General features: G+C 43.6%; 2 protein-coding genes across 4 annotated transcripts in view; one reads left to right on the top strand and one right to left on the bottom strand.

Annotated features, from left to right (window-relative positions):
• The window catches only part of FAM83H (family with sequence similarity 83 member H), a 54,698-nt gene extending 42,462 nt beyond the window's left edge, over positions 1-12,236 (bottom strand). Inside the window, exons 1-2 of the mRNA XM_020995237.2 lie at positions 12,155-12,236; positions 1,756-1,850 (exon numbers count right to left, since the gene is read on the bottom strand). The gene's annotated coding sequence lies outside the window, so the exon portion shown is untranslated. The remainder of the gene's footprint in view (positions 1-1,755; positions 1,851-12,154) is intronic.
• The window catches only part of IQANK1 (IQ motif and ankyrin repeat containing 1), a 51,892-nt gene that overhangs the window by 7,164 nt on the left and 25,015 nt on the right, over positions 1-19,713 (top strand). The window contains exons 2-8 of one of the 3 annotated variants that reach the window (XM_078153862.1): positions 3,053-3,136; positions 9,132-9,265; positions 9,465-9,629; positions 10,590-10,781; positions 11,117-11,242; positions 18,667-18,806; positions 18,954-19,008. In XM_078153862.1, the coding sequence (XP_078009988.1) occupies positions 3,053-3,136; positions 9,132-9,265; positions 9,465-9,629; positions 10,590-10,781; positions 11,117-11,242; positions 18,667-18,806; positions 18,954-19,008 (896 nt within the window). The remainder of the gene's footprint in view (positions 1-3,052; positions 3,137-9,131; positions 9,266-9,464; positions 9,630-10,589; positions 10,782-11,116; positions 11,243-18,666; positions 18,807-18,953; positions 19,009-19,713) is intronic. The other 2 variants (XM_078153864.1, XM_078153863.1) reach the window with 2 other exon arrangements.

Here is a 19,713-nt window from a genome sequence, read left to right as displayed (position 1 = left end):
TTCTTCCCACCACAGTCTGCTTTGGGTGAGTCATACCAACGCCCAGAGCTCAATAAACTCCTCAACCTACCGGCCCTTCAGGTTTGGCCTCCCAGACCCCTCCCCCGCCTCCCTGATTCCCCACCCTGCCCTCCCTTTCTTTCCTCTCCCCATTGGTCCTGAGAAGTGGCAAGAAGAGGAACCCTGGGGGGGAGGGGTGTGCTGGGCAGGACAAAGCAGAGTGTTGGAGAAAGTAGCTGTGAATGTAGTGTGGGGCCACTGGTGAGCATGGAAGGGAGGGGAACCACAGGTGCTACCTCACCTCCAGTTTTAGTGCCAGTGGGCACTGAAGCTACTTCTACCAGCCCCCTTCCCATGACCCTGGTTTACTGGGTGGCCTGGTGAGTCACTGATCTTTTCTGGTCTTCAATTTCCCCTTATGCTTTATGGGAAGAAGCTGAGGCTACCTTAGAGGAAGATGGACTAGCCCTTGGAAGTCAAGGGCTTAGTTTGGGTTCTTGGCCAGTGGCCAGACACGTCCAGATTTCCCCCAGACAGGTGTCCCAACATGGCTTAGGACTGGAGTGTGGTTGGTGTACAAGGTGCTAGTTGGGAGGCTGACTCTAAATCCTGACTCTGTCACTTATTACCCGTGTGACCTTGGGCAAATCACTTAACCTCTCTGGGTCTCAGTTTCCTCATCTGTAAAATGAGGGGGTTGGATTAGATAACCCATCAAGTTTTTCCCAGCTCTAAATCTACGATCCTACGACGCACTTCCTTACCCTTCATATGCAATCAGTAGTCAGTTTTTGTTTATTATATCGCTAAAACATCTCTTAAATCTATCCCCTTTTCCTCTTCAAATTCCTGCCTCCCTAGTTCAGGCCCTCATCAGCTCTTAATAACAGCAATAATAGTAACTGACACATGTAACCCTCTAAGGTTTTAGCATTAAACAACCCTCTGAGGTAATTGCTACACTTTCCCGCAGTCTCATACAGGCAAGTAAACTAGGGCCAGAAAGGCTAATATGTGAGACAGGTTTGAATCAAGGTCCCCCAGTCCTTCAGGTTCTCAGTCTAGGAGTCATCTTGGATTCTTCACTATCTATCACACCCCATTTCCAAGCTGTTGCCAAGGCCCATTGATTTCACCTTTACAACATCTCTCGAATACACCACCTTCTCTCTTCTGACACTGCCCCTGAACTGGTGCTGGCCCTCATCACTTCACACCTGAATTATTGCAATGGCTGCTGGTGGGTCAGCCTGCTTCAAATCTCTCCCCCACTACAATCCATCCTTTCTATTCATACACTAAAGTGGTTTTCCTAAAGCGCAGATCCAAACTTGTCACCCCCCTGTTCCTTAAACTCCAGTGACTCATTCCCTCCAATAACACATAGAAAATCAGTTTGGCATTCAAAGTCCTTCACAACCTGCCTTACTCCCTGGCATGTACTCTTGGATCTGGTGTCCCTGGCCTCCTGGCTGTTCCACCTCTGAGCTCTAGGCATGTTTCCTGGCTGTCCCTGGTGCCTGGAACACTCTCCCTCCTCCACTTCTCGTTACTGACCTCCCTGGCTTCTTTAAGTCTCAGCCAAAGTCCCACCTTCTAGAGGATGCCTTCCCATATTCCTCTGAATTCCAGTGCCTTCTCTCTTGTTAATTATTCCCTATTTATCCTGAATCTCGCTTGCTTTGTATACATTTGCATTTGTTTGTAGGTTGCCTCCCCCATTAGATTCTAAGCTTCTTGAGGGCAGAGACTTACCTTTTACCTCTTTTTCTATCCTCCATGCTTAGCAGAGTGCCTGGTACTTAGTATGGGGAGAATAAATGTTGATTGATTGATTCACTATGGAAAGCCTTTAAACCAGAGAACAAAATTTATTCAATAACAGATACTTCATACAGAAAAAAAAATCTTATTAATATAATATATGAAGCATGTAAGCCAGAGTTATCACACTAAGGAAGACCTGAGGTCAAATCTAGCCTAAGACACTTACCAGCTGTGTTACCCTGGGCAAGTCACTTAACCCAGTTTGCCTCAGTTTCCTCATCTGTAAAATGAGCTGGAAAAGGAAATGGCAAACCACTCTAATATCCTTGCCAAGAAAACCCCAAATAGGGTCAGACACAGCTGAAATGACTGAACAACAACAAAATTTCCCTTTTTACCTGGACAATCATACCAGTCTCCTGAACATCTGTGCGCTTCCAATTTCTTCCTTTTTTAGGCTATGCTTGATATTACTACCCTGGTAATATAGCTAGTGCATAGATTGACCATGACACTCTTGCCCACAAACCTTCAAGGGCTCCCTGTTAACTAGAAAATACAGATCCCTCAGTCTCTGTTGAAGGCTGTCCCTAAATCTCTTCAAATGACTTTTCTCGGCACATCTTACTCTAGTGCCCTTCATTCACATAGCTGATGTTGTGGCCAAGCTGAACTACAACTATTCCTCACCCTCATTCTAACCCACCCCATCCCCCTCTCCGAGAAGTCCCAAACAGACTCAAGCTGTGTCTCCTTCTACTGAAATCCTTTTCCCTTAGGTCCAGCTTTCTTCCCTCCTCCCCTTCATATCACTTTTTCTGGATCTCTTCTTTGCCCCTAGTCATGCTCTAGCTTATGTCATACTTAGCTATGTCCATGTGCCCTTGTATTAGAGGGTAAGCTCCTTGAAGGCAGCGACTTGGTGCTTTTTCATCTTTATATCTCTAACTCCCAGCACAGTGTTCCTGTTACCTACTGTTACACATAGTAGGTGCTTAATAAACATTTGTTAGTGGAATTGTTGGATCCTTCTCTGATGAGGAATCCCCTTAATGGAAGAGTATTGTGACGTGTGCTAATTAACGATGTTGTGTGTGGGTTTTTGCTGCTAATAATGGTGCATGTGGAGTTGACTTGTTAAGGCTGTTGAGTGCTGGGGGAACTCATTAAAGGCAGACGCTGGGAACCTTTTAGGAGCCCCATAAACATGACTGTGACTCCTGGGGTGGGCACTGGGGGCCATACTTCCCATTCCTCTTACTAACTACTATCTTCCTCAAATTAGAGAAGTCAGGCAGTGGTGTGAAAACTCCTGAGAATGCCAAACAACCTTTACCTTCTGTTCCAGACAAACCCACTCAACCCAAAGGTAAGAACGGTACAGAGTTATCACAAATGTGCCACAGCACCCTGAAGGCTCCTGAAGTGCTAGGCTGAGTGCTTACTCTTAGAGTGAGGGATCCCCAAGTGCAGGGCTATGTCTGTCTCCTCACTGGATAGGGGAGCTCAGTCTAGGTGAGGTAAATGGGAATTAAGTAAAGGCAGACTCAAGAGAAAAAGTGTGGGGGGGTGCTTTGGGTCTGAAACTCAGTCTTCTGTTTATATATATACCTAGTTAGATATATGTACATCAATGTCTATGTCTCTGTGTACGTCTGTGTCAGAGTATATGTCTCTCTGTGTCTATGTGTGTATCTGTCTGTCTTTATGTGTAGACTCCCTCTCCTGGCTGGAGAGAGAAATGACCACTCAGCTCTGGGCTCCTGGGATCCATACCACATATTGCCAAGTTTTCCCTGACTGCCTTACAACCCTCTTTTATGCTTTACCCTCTACTCAGAAGCAGCTGGTGGTGAAGTAAATATAGCACTAGATCTGGAGTCCAGAAGAACAGAGTTCAAGTCTAGCCTCGGGCACATACTAGCTGTGTGAGCCCAGGCAAGTCATTTAATCTCTGTTTGCTTTTGTTTTTACAGAAATCTCTGTAAAATGGGGATAATGATAGCACCTACCTTTCAGGGTTGTTCTGAGGCTCAAATGAGATAAATTTGTAAAAATAAATAAACAAATAAATCAATCAATAAATCAATCAATAAATGACACAGCACAGTGCCTGGCACACACTAGGCACTATATAAATTGTTATTCCCTTTTCCTCTTACACCCTACCCTGGGCATTGACATCTCCCATCACTTCTTCCTTCTCCATTTCTCTATGTCCTGAGGCCTTTTTCTCACTGAAACTCAGGCATCATGTTCTTCATATTCTATAACAAGAGGGAAAGGATTTGTGCTTTTGTAGGGTTGAACCTGGACATCGGAATAGCATGAAATCTTCCATATTTCAAGGAATGATGTTAGCAATAGAAGAGAATGAAGAGATTAAATAGTCTAAAATTTTCAAATAGAAAATGAGACCCAGAATATCTCCTAGAGTCACCTAGGCCTAGCCTGGCCCATCACTGTTCCTGCTAGGCCAGGTACATCTGGCCACCTTGCCCTTAACAAGAGAATGTCTTCTGCCCCAGAATCCTTCCCTTTCCCTTCTTTCCTTGCCTCCTCCCACCCCCTCAAGATAAAACTGATTTAGAATTTGCTCACCTAGATCAAGCTCATTGGCCTGTTCTTCTAATTCCAGGCTCAATTTCAGCTAATCAGGAGGCCTCTTGATGACATGGAGGGCTTCGATGCTTCATCAGTAGGACTATAAAATCACCTGGCTAACTCCCATCTAATGAGAGGGGGAAATGTACTATCACATAATTTCCCCCTATTACCTCAAAAATCAAAATTAATTAAGTAGGTTTACACCCCCCTCCCCTCCCAAGGGTAACTTTGTATGTTCACAAAAGAAGAACCCTTTCACAGCCTAGCTACTGCAGGCTTCTATGAGATTGAATCACTTCATCTTCCTAGTTCACATCTGTCCTGATTGCCACGTGGCTCTAAGGATAACTAGTTGCCATATTCCTCACCTAGTAACTCTATAAGAATATTTACCATGTGTTACTGACTGAGCCTGTCTGGAGCTGATCCTTGCTTCAGTTTCAGAATTGAAATAACATGAGACATTTGTAGACCATCTAATAATTAATAAAAGGAAGTTTATCTAGTTTAGCCAAAGCAGGGAAAGGATCTCAAGCAAGGATACAGCATCAATGCATTTGCTTGCACCTTTCTTGCCTCTGTGTTGGCCTTGCTGGTTTAAAGCCGAAGGGAGGAAGTCCTTACTCCTTGCATGATGGCTACATCAATGGTTCAAAACTTACTCTCTTTGGCCAATTAAGCCTCAATGACATTTTCAAATACTTTAAATGAAAAACTAGCCTACTCATTTTAGTTCTCATTATTTCATTATTATTTCTAAAATGAAATAGTGAAATGAGTGGAATCATGAGAACATCATACACCTTAACAGCAATATTGTTTGAAAAACAACTGCAAATGACTAAGTTATTTTGAGTATCACAAATACTCAGATTAACTACAAAGGACCTATGAGGGGAGATGCTATCTACCTCCAGAAAAAGAACTGATAAACATAAGTATGGTTTTACACACACATATATGTGTGTGTGTTTGTGTGTGTGTCAAATGGTAGCCTTTTCTAGTGTGGGATGGAGAGGGAGGGAGTAAAAAAATTAAAAGTGCCCAGCAGAAAACAAAAGAAAACTCAGAGGGAAGCACAGAATAGCAAGGTAGTTTTGCAAACGATGTGTAGTATTTATTACATTTTTTTAACTAAATGATGTGAAATGGAGATTCGTGGTTTCATATTGAATCCTCTTTCTGTGTTGTGCTGTGTACATGGAAATGCTTTTTTTGTCTTTTAATTCAAAATGAATAAACATTTTTAAAAAGAAAGAAAAACTAGCCTCGCCTGCAAAGGGTAGGACCTTAGGATATTACTCCTGCCATAACAGAGGAAATAAGACCATGGCCACTTAGTAAAGCGCACTGACCATAGGGTCCCCTGAGGCTCTCTCCTGGGCCCTCTTCTCTTTTCCTTCTATACTATTTCAGCTGATGATTTTATGGTCACAACTATCACCTCTATGCAGACCACTCTCAGATCTTCTCCCGCTCCAGCTGCCTATTAGACATCTTGAACTCAACACATTCCAAACTGAACTCATTATCATTCCCCCTAAACCTTCACTTCTTCTTACTTTCTCATTGCTTTTGAGGATACCACCAACCTCCCAGTTTCCCAGGCTCGAAGCTGAGATGTCATTTTCAATCCCTTACTCCCTTACCACCCCCACCCTCACCCATATCCAGTCAATTGTCAAGTTCTGTCTTTCTACCTTCACAATTTCTCTTCTACATGTCCCATTCTCTCCTCTGACACACTGCCACCACCCTGGTATAGGCCCTCATATTATTGTTGTTCATCCTCCATTCTCGAAGAGGACCAATGACATCATGAGTGCATTGTCTTGACTTGCCCATGAATTGGATTTGAGTGAGGCAGAGCTGCACAAAGTCGTCAGCCTCCCTCTGTCCTCCAGGGCCATCAAAGTCTAGTGGCAAGGCAAAGGTCGAGATGACTGGTGATGGCCCAGGTTGCAATGGGTGACCATGGCTCTTTACAGTAAGGTCCTTCCCAAGCCTCACTTTGTCTGAGTAGGCCCTCATAACCTCATGACTGCCTCAAGTCTTTCTTCGCTCCAGTGCATGATAATAACTAACATCTATGTGGCGCTTACCATGTGCCAGGTACTGTGCTGAGTGCTCTACATCTCATTTGACCCTCACAACAACCCTGGGAGGAAGATGCTACTATTACCCCATTTTATAGATAGAGAAACTGAAGCAAACAGATTAAGTTACTTGCCCAGGATCATATACTTAGTGTCTGCGGTCAAATTTAAACTCGGGTCGTCCTGCCTTCAGGAATACAATATATCCTTCACTCAGCTATCAAATTTCCTAAAGTACAAATCTGACCATATCACCTCCCTATTCAGTAAACTCTTGTGGCTCCTTATTACTTCCAGGATCAAACATAAAACCTTATGTGTTTGGTTTTTAAAGCCCTTTGTAACCCTTCTTACCTTTCCAGTCTTCTACACCTTATTCCCCTCCACTTACTCTGCAGTCTAGTTACACTGGCCTAATTGTTCCTTGCATATGGCAGCCTGTCTCCTGACTCCAACCATTGTCATTGGCTGTTCAACATTTTTGGAATACTCTCTCTCTTCCTTTCTATCTCCTAGCTTCCCTGCCTTCCTTCAAATATCAGCTAAAGTCCCACCTTCTACAAGAAGCCTTTCTTAGACCTCCTTAATCTTAATGACTTCCCTCTGAGACTGAGATAATATTTGTAAAGCATTTAGCACAGTGCCTGACACATAGGAGGTGCTTAATAAATACCAATTGACCAATTGACTAACCATACCTCTTATGTAAGATGTACAGTGAAGCTGGCTTGTTAACACTGAGCCAGCCAATGGGCAGGAGATGGAATCAAGAAGGAAGGAAGGAAGGAAGGAAGGAAAGAAGGAAGGAAGGAAGGAAGGAAGGAAGGAAGGAAGGAAGGAAGGAAGGAAGGAAGGAAGGAAGCACTCAGGTGCTTGTTATGTGCTAGGTACTATGTTAAGGAAATATAAACAATTTTTTAAAAGACACTTCCTGCCCTGGAGGAGCTTACATTCTATTTGGGGTAGATAACACACAAAAGAAAGTTGAAAAGTAAGGGAAGGGGATTGGGGGGAAGGAAAGTGCCCATTAGGGCCATGGTTTTGAAGTTCAGAAAGCCCAGAACAAGGCTGGGAGGAGAATGAAGGCTGACAGGCTGGCCTGGGCCCTTCCAGGAAATGGAGGCCCCAGGAAGAACTCACCGATGGGAGAAAGGGGAAGGCAGCCTTTCTGAAAGAAGAAAGGAAACAAGCATTTATTAAGTGCCTACTATGTGCCAGGAACTGTGCTAAGCACTGTACAAATGTTAATTTATTTGAAACACCAACCCTGGGAGGCAGGCACTATTATTATCTCTGCTTTACAGTTGAGGAAACTAAGGCAGACAGGGATGAAGTGACTTGCCTAAGGTCACGCAACCAGTGTGTCAGGAAGGATTTGAACTCAGGTCTTCTTGACTCCAGGCCTACTTCTTTTTCCACTACCCCACCTAGCTGGGAAGGATATTTCAAAGTGAGTAGACAACAGGAATGCTAGGCTGTTCCAAATCAAGGTGGCCTCGGGCACTGAGAGAAGTTTCAGGTGGAGTCAGCGCGGCTGAGTGGAAGCTGTATGATTTTGAAATCCAGAAAGCCAGGAGCAGGACAGGGAGGAGAATGGAAGTACAAAGAATAAAGCAATACCAGCTCACCAGAAGGTTATGTTCTAATGACGTAAATAACTTTATACAGGATAAACATAAAATTAATAAATAAATACATCTGTACATGTATACAGTATAAATATAAGGTGAATAAATAAAACTCTATACAAAATAGTCAAATACAAGGCAGTTTGGGAGGAAGGGCACCAGCAGTTGGGATCAGCAAAGGCTTCCTGCAGAAGATGGTGCCCAAACTGAATCGTAAAGGAAGGCAAGGACTCTCTGAGGCAGAATAAGAAAAAGGAATGCATTTCAGGCACGGCATGTGATCAACTCAAGGGCCTGGAAATATGAGGTGGAATGTGTATGAGGAAGGCCAATATGAATGGATTACAGCATGTAGGGGGCAGAGAAGTATCCAGTGTGATTTGAAAAGATAGGCTGGGACCAAGTCATATAGAACTTTAAATGCTAAATACAGTTTAGAAGCAATAGGAAGCCGCTGGAGTTGATTATGTGGAGAAGTCACGTGGTCACACCTGTGCTTGAAGAAAAGTGCTAGTACAAAAATATGTACAATAGACTGGAATAGAGACTGGAGGCCGGGAGACTTTTGTAATAATCTGTGCAAGAGGTGATCAGGTTCTGAACTCAGGTGTGTGAGTAAAGAGGAGGGGTTGAATATGAAAGATGCTTTGAATGTAGAAATGGCCAGATCCAGCAACTGATTAGATATGTAGAATGAAGGAAAGTAAAGAATCTAGGATAATGCTGAGGTTATAAAATTGGGTGACCAGAAAGATGCTAGTGCCTTCAATGGAAATAGGGAAGTTTGAAAGAGGAGAGTATTTAAGGGAAAAGTTAATGGAGTTCAATTTTAGACATGGTGAGTTTGGGATGACTTTGGGAGATCTAGTTTTGAAATGTCCTGAAGCTCAGGGGAGAGACTCGTGATGGGGGGGGGAGAGAAAAAAAAGAAGAAGAGAGAGAGAGTATACACATCTTTAATGTGCATGTATAAAATATGTGTATACACACATCCTCATTTTCAGTTCTCATTTCTCCCTCATCTCCATGGCAGAGCTTTCCAAGGAAGAAGTAGCAGCAATCACCATTCAGTGTGCCTACAGGCAGCACCTAGCACAGAAGGAACGAATCCGTCAAATAAAAGAGAAGGAAGAATATACAGCCTTGATGGACCAGCTACAAAAGGAGGTAGGACTCCACATGTTGGGAGGGGTCAGGTAGTGTGATACTGGGTGAATGGTCCACAGTGACCTTTGTGTCACCGGGAGAGTGATGCGTGACCAGGAGTCAGCAACTTGCACTCTGTGTCTGCCACATCTCTCCTTAAGTTGACTTTTGAGGGCTGGTATCACCCAGCAGTGAGAGGAAACCACACTTTGGCTCTCAGGCCTTCCTAGCTATGGTGAAGCGTGAGCAGGAGGAAGCTCGACGGGAACGCGAGAAGGAGGAAGAGCAGCGGCGAAGGCGGCTGGAGGAGCAGAAGCGTAGGAAGCGCATGTTGGAAGCTGCATTTGAAGGAGATGTAGAGGAAATGAAGGCTGTGCTGAGGGAGGTCAGCATGGGGCATTCCAAGCACAGTGAGGGGTCTCATCCATGGGTCAGTTCAAGGTCAGCAAGAGGTCAGCCAAGGTTAATTGCTGGGTCATCCAGGTATAACAATAGTGTCCAAATGGTCAACAAGGAGCCACTGAGGATTCATCAAGGACCAGAAAAAAGTTAGAGCCAGCAGCAATAAAGCAAGGTCCAGGGACTGGCAGCAGGGGCTTGTCAGGAACATGTTGAAACCTATTTCCCATATTCCTGTCCAGCTTATTCCAAGGGAAACCTCAAATTCCAAAGCAGAGCTCAGAGAGGATATGACCATAGTTGTGTCTCCCCCATTCCATGAAGTTCAGAAGTCTTCCCAAAGCTGCCTAAGGGTGGCCTCCTATCCTCAGACCACAATATGCCAGCTTCCATACACTCTCATGGTACCCAGTGTTCCACTATAAGAACAGGCAGAAGACATAAGAGTGTACTTACTGCTGGGACAGATAGAGGACAGACATCAGAGCAGAAACATTAAGAAAGATAGGATTGTCTCTGCATTTGTCCCCTGCTGACCCCTGTATGTGTCATCCAGACCTCTTTCTTGAGTTACTTTTTTTTTGTCTTTTTTTTTTTTGGTTAGGCAGTGGGGTTAAGTGACTTGCCCAGGGTCACACAGGTCCTCCTGAATCCAGGGCCAGTGCTCTATCTACTGCGCCACCTAACTGCCCCCTCCACACCTCTTTCTGTCCTTGTCCCCTCACACATACCCGGTGTATATCCCTGTCTGTGCCTGTGCACGTCACCCATTGTAACTCCATTATCCATTAATCCCTAGGCATGTCACTGAGGAATATGTCCTTCTGTCACCCCACTTGTGTATCTCCAGGCTGTCACATGAGCATTTTTTCCCATGTGGCCCCTGGACGTGTTTTCTCCTGTCACTCCCTTTGTGTCACTTGACGTGTTGTGGGTCTTTGTGAAGGTAGGGGACATGCTGAGCCAGGAGGGCGTGGGCCACGATGACCTGGGGAAAGCAGTGAGGCTGAAGAGCCACTTAGCCATGGTGGAATGCGCCGATGCAAATGGGAACACGCCACTGTCAGAGGCTTCAGGAGGAGGTCATCCTGCTGCCATCAAGTTCCTCATAGAGAATGGTGCCCACCCCAACTGCAAGGTACAGAGAGGAAAGGGGGCCTTAGAGGAAGAGAGGGGAGGTAAATGCAAGAAAGGAAGATTTGAGCCCTAGCTTAGGGAATTCTGGGGATGAGACAGTAGGGTGGGGTGGTGGGTAATGGTGTGGTAGTCCTGGACCAAGGAGTCCTGGGAAAGAAGGAAGTGAGTACGGGGGCAGGGTAGCCCTAACTCAGAAAGGCCTAGGCCCTTTGGCTTAGGGAGTCCTGAGAGGTAGGGAAAAGAGAAGCTGAAGAACCATGGCTTAGAGAGTGTTGGATGACAGGGAAGAGAGAAGTAGTTGAGGGGGCCATGCTCAGGGAGTCTCTTCCCACCTAGAGAGCCTTTAGTCGGACCCCTCTGTATAGAGCTGCCTTTGGTGGACACCTGGCTGCAGTGGAGATGCTTCTGCAGCATGGATCAGACCCACGGATCTATGCAGATGATGGAAATACTCCAGAGCAGGTGTGGACATGAACAACCCCTTTGCTCCCCTTCTCCCCTATCATGATGCCTGCCCTCCCTATGAAATCACAGACTAGATTTTCCATACCCTCTTCCTCTTAGGTCCTGACCTTGTATACTGATGATGTGAAGATGGAGCAGCTCAGCCTCCAGGCTGGAGAAAGGTCCAGGGCTCTGAGCCACTGTATAAACAAGTGCTGCCCGGTTCAACCATGAGTGTAGGCTCCCCTTCTAGGCCCTTGGGCTCAGGGCTTCTTTCTAAGCCCAGACTGAGACTTCTTCTCCCGGAGAAGACCCTGTCCTCATTTGAATTCCTCTCATACCAGCCTCAGCCCCCTGCTGTACCTAGCCCTGGTTCTAGTGCCTCTTAGCTTTTCTTTAAAAAAAAAATTTAATTAAATTTTTTTTTCATTCAATGAAAGTGTGCCTTCTCTTCCTCCCACCTCCTCTCCCATAAATCCCCAGTCTCCCACTAAGGGAGAAAAAAAATATCCCAAACCGTTATTTTACAAACAAGTATAGATAGTGAAGGAAGGAAGGAAATAAGCATCTATTAAGCACTTACTATGTGCCAGGCACCATGCGAAGTGCTGAAGATACAAATGGGAAAGGGGACAGGCATTTATTAACTACCTACTATGTGCCAGGTACTGTACTAAGCACTGTATAAATATTATCACATTTAATCCTTATGACAACCCTAAGAGGTAAATGTAATATCCCGTTTTATAGATGAGGAAACTGAAGCAGACAGGTTAAGTGACTTGTCCAGGGCTATACAGCTAATAAGTGCCTGAGGTTGGATTTGAACTCAAGTCTTTCTGAGTTCATGCTCAGCACTCTTATCTACTATGCTACCTAGTTGCCAAATTACAAAAGGGGGAGAAAGAAAAAAAAAAGACATTCGCTTACCTCAAGGACTTGACATCCTAATAGCAAATAGAACAGACTCCTACGTTAACCATTCGGCACCCCCACACCCACCTCAAGTCTCTCTCATTCTGCACTCTGAGCCTTTCATTCCCCCTTTTATCAAGTAGCGTTTTTTCATCATGAGTCCTCCAGAACGTTGATTGGTCATCATGTTAATATAAGTACCTAAATACAAACCTCAGGGGCTTTTGTGGCCAGCCAACCCCTTTCCAGCTATTGTTACACAAATATTTGAAATGCTTGCATGTGGAAGAGAGATTAGACTTGTTCTATTTTGCCTCAAAATGTAGAAACAGGAGCAAGAGTGAAAGTAGCAAAGCGACAAATGTAAGCTTGACATTGAGAAAAACTCCCTAACAATTAGAGCTTCTCTATCTGTAGCCAGAATGGGTTGCCTCACAAGGTAATGGGTTTCTACTCATTCGAGTTCATCAGGAAGAGGTTGGATGAGAACTTGTCTGTGGTATTGTAGTCCAGGATTCTTTAAGGTTTGCACTCGATGGCCACTGAGATCCATTCCAATTCTTAAAATTCTGTGATTTTTTGTTATGAAGCGGGATTCTTCTGAGATTGGGAGGATTCAGAAATGATAGAATTGTAAATGTTACCTATGGCCCAGTTCTCCCAAGGACTCTGGCTTCATACAAACCAGGTTCAATGACCTCAAATGGTTAACTTCACTCTTTGACTTCTTATATTCCTACTCCAGAATAAAACTGTAAGAAAGTCTCTAGAACAAAACTTCAATATGCTCTCCCCAAACGCAGAGTAACAGGTTGCCAATTCCTGCATAGGCACTGAATGTATAAATACAGGCATAGGGTATGGGGAATAGAACAACCTTTATTCTACTCACCAGTGGAAATGCATAAAATGCAAAGGATATACAGGAATCCACGAAGGAATATAGAAACCTGAAAGACGCAAATAGCTCATTAGCTTTATTAGAAACACTACCCCCTCCCACTACCAGAAAAAAAGCCTCTTATAGGCACTGCTAAATGAATATTCCCTTTTCACCTCAGACATACTAGGTGACTCATTCAAATATCATAGATGGTTGGCAGGGTCCAGATCTCCACTTCCATGTCCTGGTTTTGGTCTTCAAGCTGCAAGGTGATCCTACTGGAAGCACTATTCTTCCTCTGATAAATGTTCTGTTAAGGAAATCTCCCTCTGGGTGGACAGGTCCTGGCTCAAATCCATGAACTCAAACTCAAGATAACTCGTGAGATAACCCCCAAGACTGGAAATGTCCATTTTCAGGGTCACTAGTCTTTAAACTGTGCTCAGGAAAAGAAACAGAAAAGTAGAACGCATCCAGAAATTGGAGGTCCGGGAATGCCCATCTCAGGCTCACCTAGGCAAGCCTGGTCTGGTTGCCATGTGCTTCTCTTGCAAGCCACCCATTTCTGCTACTTCAAGGGGTGAAGGTTCCCTCTGTTCCTCCTTGCTGCACTCTGGTCTACAAATCCAAGGAAGAAAGAGCACACAAAAAGGAAAACGGGTAGAAAGGGTGAGCTGTTTCACAGCTTGCTTTTGTAGACCACAGAACAGGAACAGCTACTTTGACCAGAGTCTGCTTCTCTTGATTCTCAGTAACTAGTCATCATTTAGCCATCCCCAGTCATTAGGGACCAATCAGAGGAATTCTTTGTCATCTCAGCAAGGGATTATAGTACTGGTCTCCCTTCATGAGTCATGCCCCATCCAAGAAAAGTCCACACTCTGCAATCTCATCAAGCCAATTGAGGGACTCATCTGCTTGATCAGGGCCTCTCCTAAAAAGTATTAATAAAATATCCTTTTTAGAAAAAAAAGGGGGGGGGCAGCTAGGTAGCGCAGTGAATAGAACACTGGACCTGGAGTCAGGAGGACCTGAGTTCAAATTCAGCCTCAGACACATAACACTCATTATCTGTGTGACTCTGGGCAAGTCACTTAACCCCAATTGCCTCACAAGAAAAAAAAAAAGGAAAGTAGGATTGAATAAGGTGGGTCCTGGAAACAGGGGCATCCATTAAGATCATAAAAGCTTACTCAATTGAATTAAATTGAAGTTATTGTAATTATTCAGACAAGATGCAATGTGAGATGTCAAAGTATTCCATGAAATGGTGTTTCTTGTCGCTTTGGACCTATGGTAAAACCAATTCCATCAGTTCCTTTATTTGCTTCTCCAAGGAGAACCTGTACCTGTAAGTTCCATTTCACTACAATTTCCTCATATCTTCTGGGTTTATTTATATTGAGAATTTCAGTATTGATATAATTCAATCATTCTGTAATATGGCTCACTGGTCGTTGGATAAGAATCTTACATTTAGAGCACCATCAGGAAATTTAACATGTATAACCTAAAAACTGGGGGGTATATTGGTGCTGAAAAGAAGAATTTTTATTTCGAGGAATAACTTGTGATCATTGAAAGCATTATGCAAATGTAGGCCAGCCCAGTCTTCTTTTATTGTTGTTCAGTCCCTTACGACTCTTCATGACCCTGTTTGGGGTTTTCTTGGCAAACTCCTTGACATTTCCTTCTCCAGCTCGAGGCCGGATTTGAACTCATGACGATCAGTTTTCTTGATTCCAAGCCCAGTGTTCTATCCACTGTACCACCTAGCTGCCCAGTACAGTTTTAGATACAAGGTCTATCCGAGATATATGATAAATTAATAACCTAATGGATTGCTGTCATAATCTTGGACGTAGCTAATCTCCATTCATTTAGCTTTTTTACCATGCAGATTGCTGGACCAATTTCTTTTAAATGCTAGTGGATCTCATTAGAGTGGCCATGTAGTATTCTGGGGCATGATACAATCAGTATGATATCATTTACAAAGAGAAGTATTTTGTGGAAAAGAAAAAAACACCACCCCCTGTGTTTTAGCCATATCTTTTGGTGAAACATTTTTATTAATATGCAAGCATTCTGCTCGGATAATAATAGCTAGCATTTATATAGCACTTCAAGGCTGCAGCTACTACAAAGCTTAGAGCCAGCTTTTTGGAAAATGTCCTCCATCTCCTGCAGCTCTCTTCAGTTCTCTCTCCTGCGTTCCTCTCCAGAGAGATTTTTTTTTAATGTGATGTAAAACTCCACCCTTCAGTTTTGATACTAGGAAAACTTTATCTCTTCCTGAGCTGGGAAGAGCTTCGATACCCAAGCAACTTATGCCTCCTCAAAAGGCAGCCAGTCAGTCCAAGTCTTGTTAGTGTAATAAGGGTTTGAGAGGTCGTTATTGTTTGTCCTTCTTTCTGGAAGAGGACCATGACGTCAGGGAGGTGGTGCCATGACATGCGAGGGAATTGGATTTAAGCGAGGGAGGGCTGTGCAAAGTCACCAGCCTCACTCTCTCGTCCACAGCCATCTGGGTCCAGTGGCCAGATATAGATCAGGATGACTGGAGATGGCTTTCAGGGAGGAAGGGTGTTTGAGGATTGGGAATATCCAAGTCTTTGAGCCAGAAGGGTAACTGAGTCATGCCCTGGAGTTCTTAAAGAGACACAGTCTGTATGTAAGAGAGGGACTGAGAGGAAGGAAGGGGACCTCAGCTGAACAGGAGCAGGACTAGAAGCCATGCCCAGGACTTAGGCTGAGCTAAAAATAATCAGAGGCACAAGGACAATTGGCAAAAGAAAGAAAAAGTAGGGCCTACAAGTTACAGAGAAGGGAGAAATCAAGAAGGGCTGACTCCACTCGTTGTATCCATTCCTTCAAAGACTGAAGGAAATCCCAAAAAGAGGTCTGTTTTTCTCCAACTTCTCCTCCTACTGAGATCTCATCTGTTAATAAACATTCTAATATACTCTACTCACTTCTTCCTGGTTTGTCCCAACCAAAAAGAGGTCAGGACTTAGCTAAAGATAAAGATAAATTTAAATTAATACAGAGAGCCAAACTTTTATCTAAATGTTAGGAGCTTTCTGACCGAGGGCTCTGAGCTATTGTGGTCATACTACTAACTTTTTCTTTAATAGAAATTCTATGAAGCAGCAGAGGAAAGGGACCATATGGACCAGGGGGGCCATTATATTGCCCCTATGCTAAACAATGAGCAAATTGTTGTAACAGGGTGTGACTAACTCAATCTCCAGAGAGAGAGAGGAGATAGGGAGGAGTATCTGCTACCAACTGGATGCTCTACAGCAACACTATATACCTACGACCAGTATTACACCAGAATGATTGTTACATTGGGGAACATATATGTCAAAGATATGCCTCTTTTCTTTATTCCTACATTAATATTAATTATCAAGGGATATTTGACAAAATTATCTCATTTTTCTTGTATTAAGGAATCCTGTATATTTTTAGCACATTCATGGAAGACACCTTGTTAAAGCTTCATTTTGCAACCTTAAAAGTTGCATTTTGCTCTACTGAGTCAAATGCTTTTTTCAACAAATTGAAATTAAAATTTCCGTATTTTCATAGTCAATTGTGTGACAGTGAAGATGTCTGCTGTAGGAAGTGGTCTGAGAACATCTGTTGGTTCTGTTCTCATGCTGTCATAAAGGGTATACTCACTACGTGCATAGACTCTCATAAAGATTTCAAAGAGATGATAATATGGAAGTTGCTCATGTCTTTTTGGTTGCTTTCTTGGGATATCTAAATACTTCCTGTTTTCTTTGGAGGGGGGTGGGGCAGGAATTTATGACAAGCATTTATTAAGCACCTATTATGTTCCAGGCCCTATTCTAGCTGCTGGGATTAAAATGCGGGTGAATGAAATAATCCCAACCCACAAGGAGTTTACACTGTAATAGGGGAAACAAGAGGTATATTAAAAAGTACATGCAGGATAAATATAAGAGAATAAATACAAAGTAATTAATACAAGGTAGTTTGGGAGGGACGGCACTAGCAGCTGGGGTCAGAAAAGCCTTTATGGAAGGTAGCACTTGAACAGTGTCTTGAAGGAAGAGGGATTCTATGAGATGGAAGCGAGGAAGGGAATACGTTCCAGGTGTTGAGGACAGCCTGTTTAAAGCCATGCAGAGAGGAAATGGAATGTGGTGTTTAAGGAACAATGATGACCACATCTTATTGTCCAGTTCCTTCTGACTTTCTTCTTGAAGAAATTATGTGTGAGGGCAGTTAGGTGTTGTGGCGGGTAGAGCACTAAGACTTGAGTCAGGAAGACTCATCACTGTGAGTTCAAATCCAGCCTCAGACAATTACTAGCTGTGTGGCCCTAGGCAAGTCACTTAACCTCTATTTGCCTCAGTTTCCTCATCTGTAAAATGAGCTGGAAAAGGCAATAGCAAACCATTCCAGTATCTTTGCCAAGAAAACCCCAAATGGTGTCACCAAGAGTCAGACACAGACACAGAACAACAACCACATAGACAATGAAGTAAAATCATTTTTTTAAAAAAGTGTGATATGCACCCTTGTATGATATCTAATAACCTACAAGATTTGGGCCTCTTTATTTCCTTAATCCTAACCCATATTTTTCACTACCCTTCTGAGTGCACACTTTCACACTGAAGTCATCAAGTATGTGTTGACTTATTTTGGAAGACTTTATTAAGTTCTACCTAGAATTTCTATACTGTTTAATTTTTTGCTTATGTTTAACTGGAATGTTGAAATACAAGATGATAAAGCATCTCATAGAATGATGTTGCTTATTGCCTTTGGCTGCATTAGGAAGACAACTTTTCCAGTTGTCTGAGGACAACCTGTGAGCAACATTTCCATTTAGTTGCAAATTCTTTGTCTTCATCTGTAGCAAAAATGTCAATATTCATGTGGTTCAGTTCTCCCAATAGTGTCAGTGAATGGAGAATGGAGTTCACATTGATAGTACCAAGAGTTAAATTAATGTTTTCAAAGGGTCTAAATGCCATGTGATTCTTGGCCCTCTCTGCCCCCTTTTTTTTGGCTCTCTGCCCCCCACACTTTGTAAGCTGAAAGGGGCAGGGCATATGTACTGGGGTTCAGTGTGTAATTGTCTTTATGTTGTGGGCTACCATGGCCAAGAAATTTTTTAGCTTGCAATAAACCCTACACATTTAGCTAGGCTGAGTTCTCAGCAGACAGTCTGTCACTGGGACTGTCCTCAAAATCTTTGCCACTTGGTAGAACCTGCCAAGGCTTATGATCTACTAATATCACCTTAGAGGGCCTAGGATTACCTCCATGTCATGATGAAGTTTCAGAGTAGAATGTTTCTGGAGTGATAACATAAACACCTTGATAATACATACACTAATGACTGTGATGATGCACGGTATGGTAGAAAGAGTGTTGAATCTAGAATCAGGATGCCAGGGTTTTCATTCTGGATCAGGCATACTAGCTTTGACAAGTTGCTTTGTTTCTTTGAGCCTGTTTCTTTATCTATGAAATGGAGATAAAAATGTTTGGGCTCTCTCTCTTACAGGGTACCTAACTTGGGCATGTATATCCAGCTGCATGCATAGGCATCTGTGCGTGTTCATGATGTCCTTTGTCTATTCTCCACATGTAGGTAGCCTCCCTGGATGCTGTGGTAGATGTTCTGAGGTCCTGGGACATTAGTCTTACAGATGCCATGCTGAAAAATATGGAGGCTGAGCAGCAACGTCGGGCCCAAGAGGCCCAGAAGCAGAAGGAGGCAGAAACCAAGAGGTGCCCATGGGGAAGGGAAGGGTGGGGAGAGGGGTGTTTTCAGGTATTAAATGAGGGGGGTGGTTTGAGGGTGGCAAGTGAAGGCTGGAGTTAATGCATAGAGGTGGGGGAAACCACCACCCTCACTTCTTCTTTCCATTCCTATAGAATGGCTGCCAATGTGTGGGAGCTACAGAAGGAGCAAGAACGATGTCAAAAGGAGGTTAGTATGAATAGGACCCCAACCCCATAGTCCCTCAAAACCATGCCCCCCAAACAAACTCAGTGCTCAACTCCCCCATATAGGTTCCTGAACCCATTGAGTTCTAATTGGAAGGGTCCTCAAAGTGTACCTAAAACTACCCTTCTTTATCATGAATCCCCTCAACAGCAGCTCCAAGGATCTACCCTCTGCTCTAAGACGAGAAATTCTTGAGAGGGAAAACCTGCTGCCCCTGAAGTAACCATTCCATATCTGAACAATTCTAATTGCTAGGAAATTTTGTCATATGTCAAGCCTACATTAACCTATCTACAACTTCCATCCATTATCCCTAATTCTGCCTTCCTGGGGTCAAGAAGCGCATCTAACACCACTTATACATGACAATCCTTGAGATACATAAAGGCAGATATCATGTCCCTCCTAGGCAGCTAGGGGGTGCAGTGGACAGAGCACCAGGTCTGGAGTCAGGAAGACCTGACCTGAGTTCAACCCTGACCTCAGACATTTACTAGCTGTGTGACCCTGGGCAAGTCACTTAAGCCTGTTTACCTCAGTTTCCTCTTCTGTAAAATGAGCTGGAGAAGGAAATGGCAAACCACTCTAGTATCTTTGTGAAGAAAACCCCAAAATGGGGTCACAAAGAGTCAGATACAACTGAAAAACGACTGAACAAAAAAAAATCACATCCTTCCCAAGGTTCTT

This window comes from Phascolarctos cinereus, unplaced genomic scaffold, assembly GCF_003287225.1.
Source record: "Phascolarctos cinereus isolate Bilbo 61053 unplaced genomic scaffold, phaCin_HiC Scaffold_4;HRSCAF=312, whole genome shotgun sequence".
Lineage (NCBI taxonomy): Eukaryota > Metazoa > Chordata > Mammalia > Diprotodontia > Phascolarctidae > Phascolarctos > Phascolarctos cinereus.
This window is presented reverse-complemented; position numbering and strand designations above follow the sequence as displayed.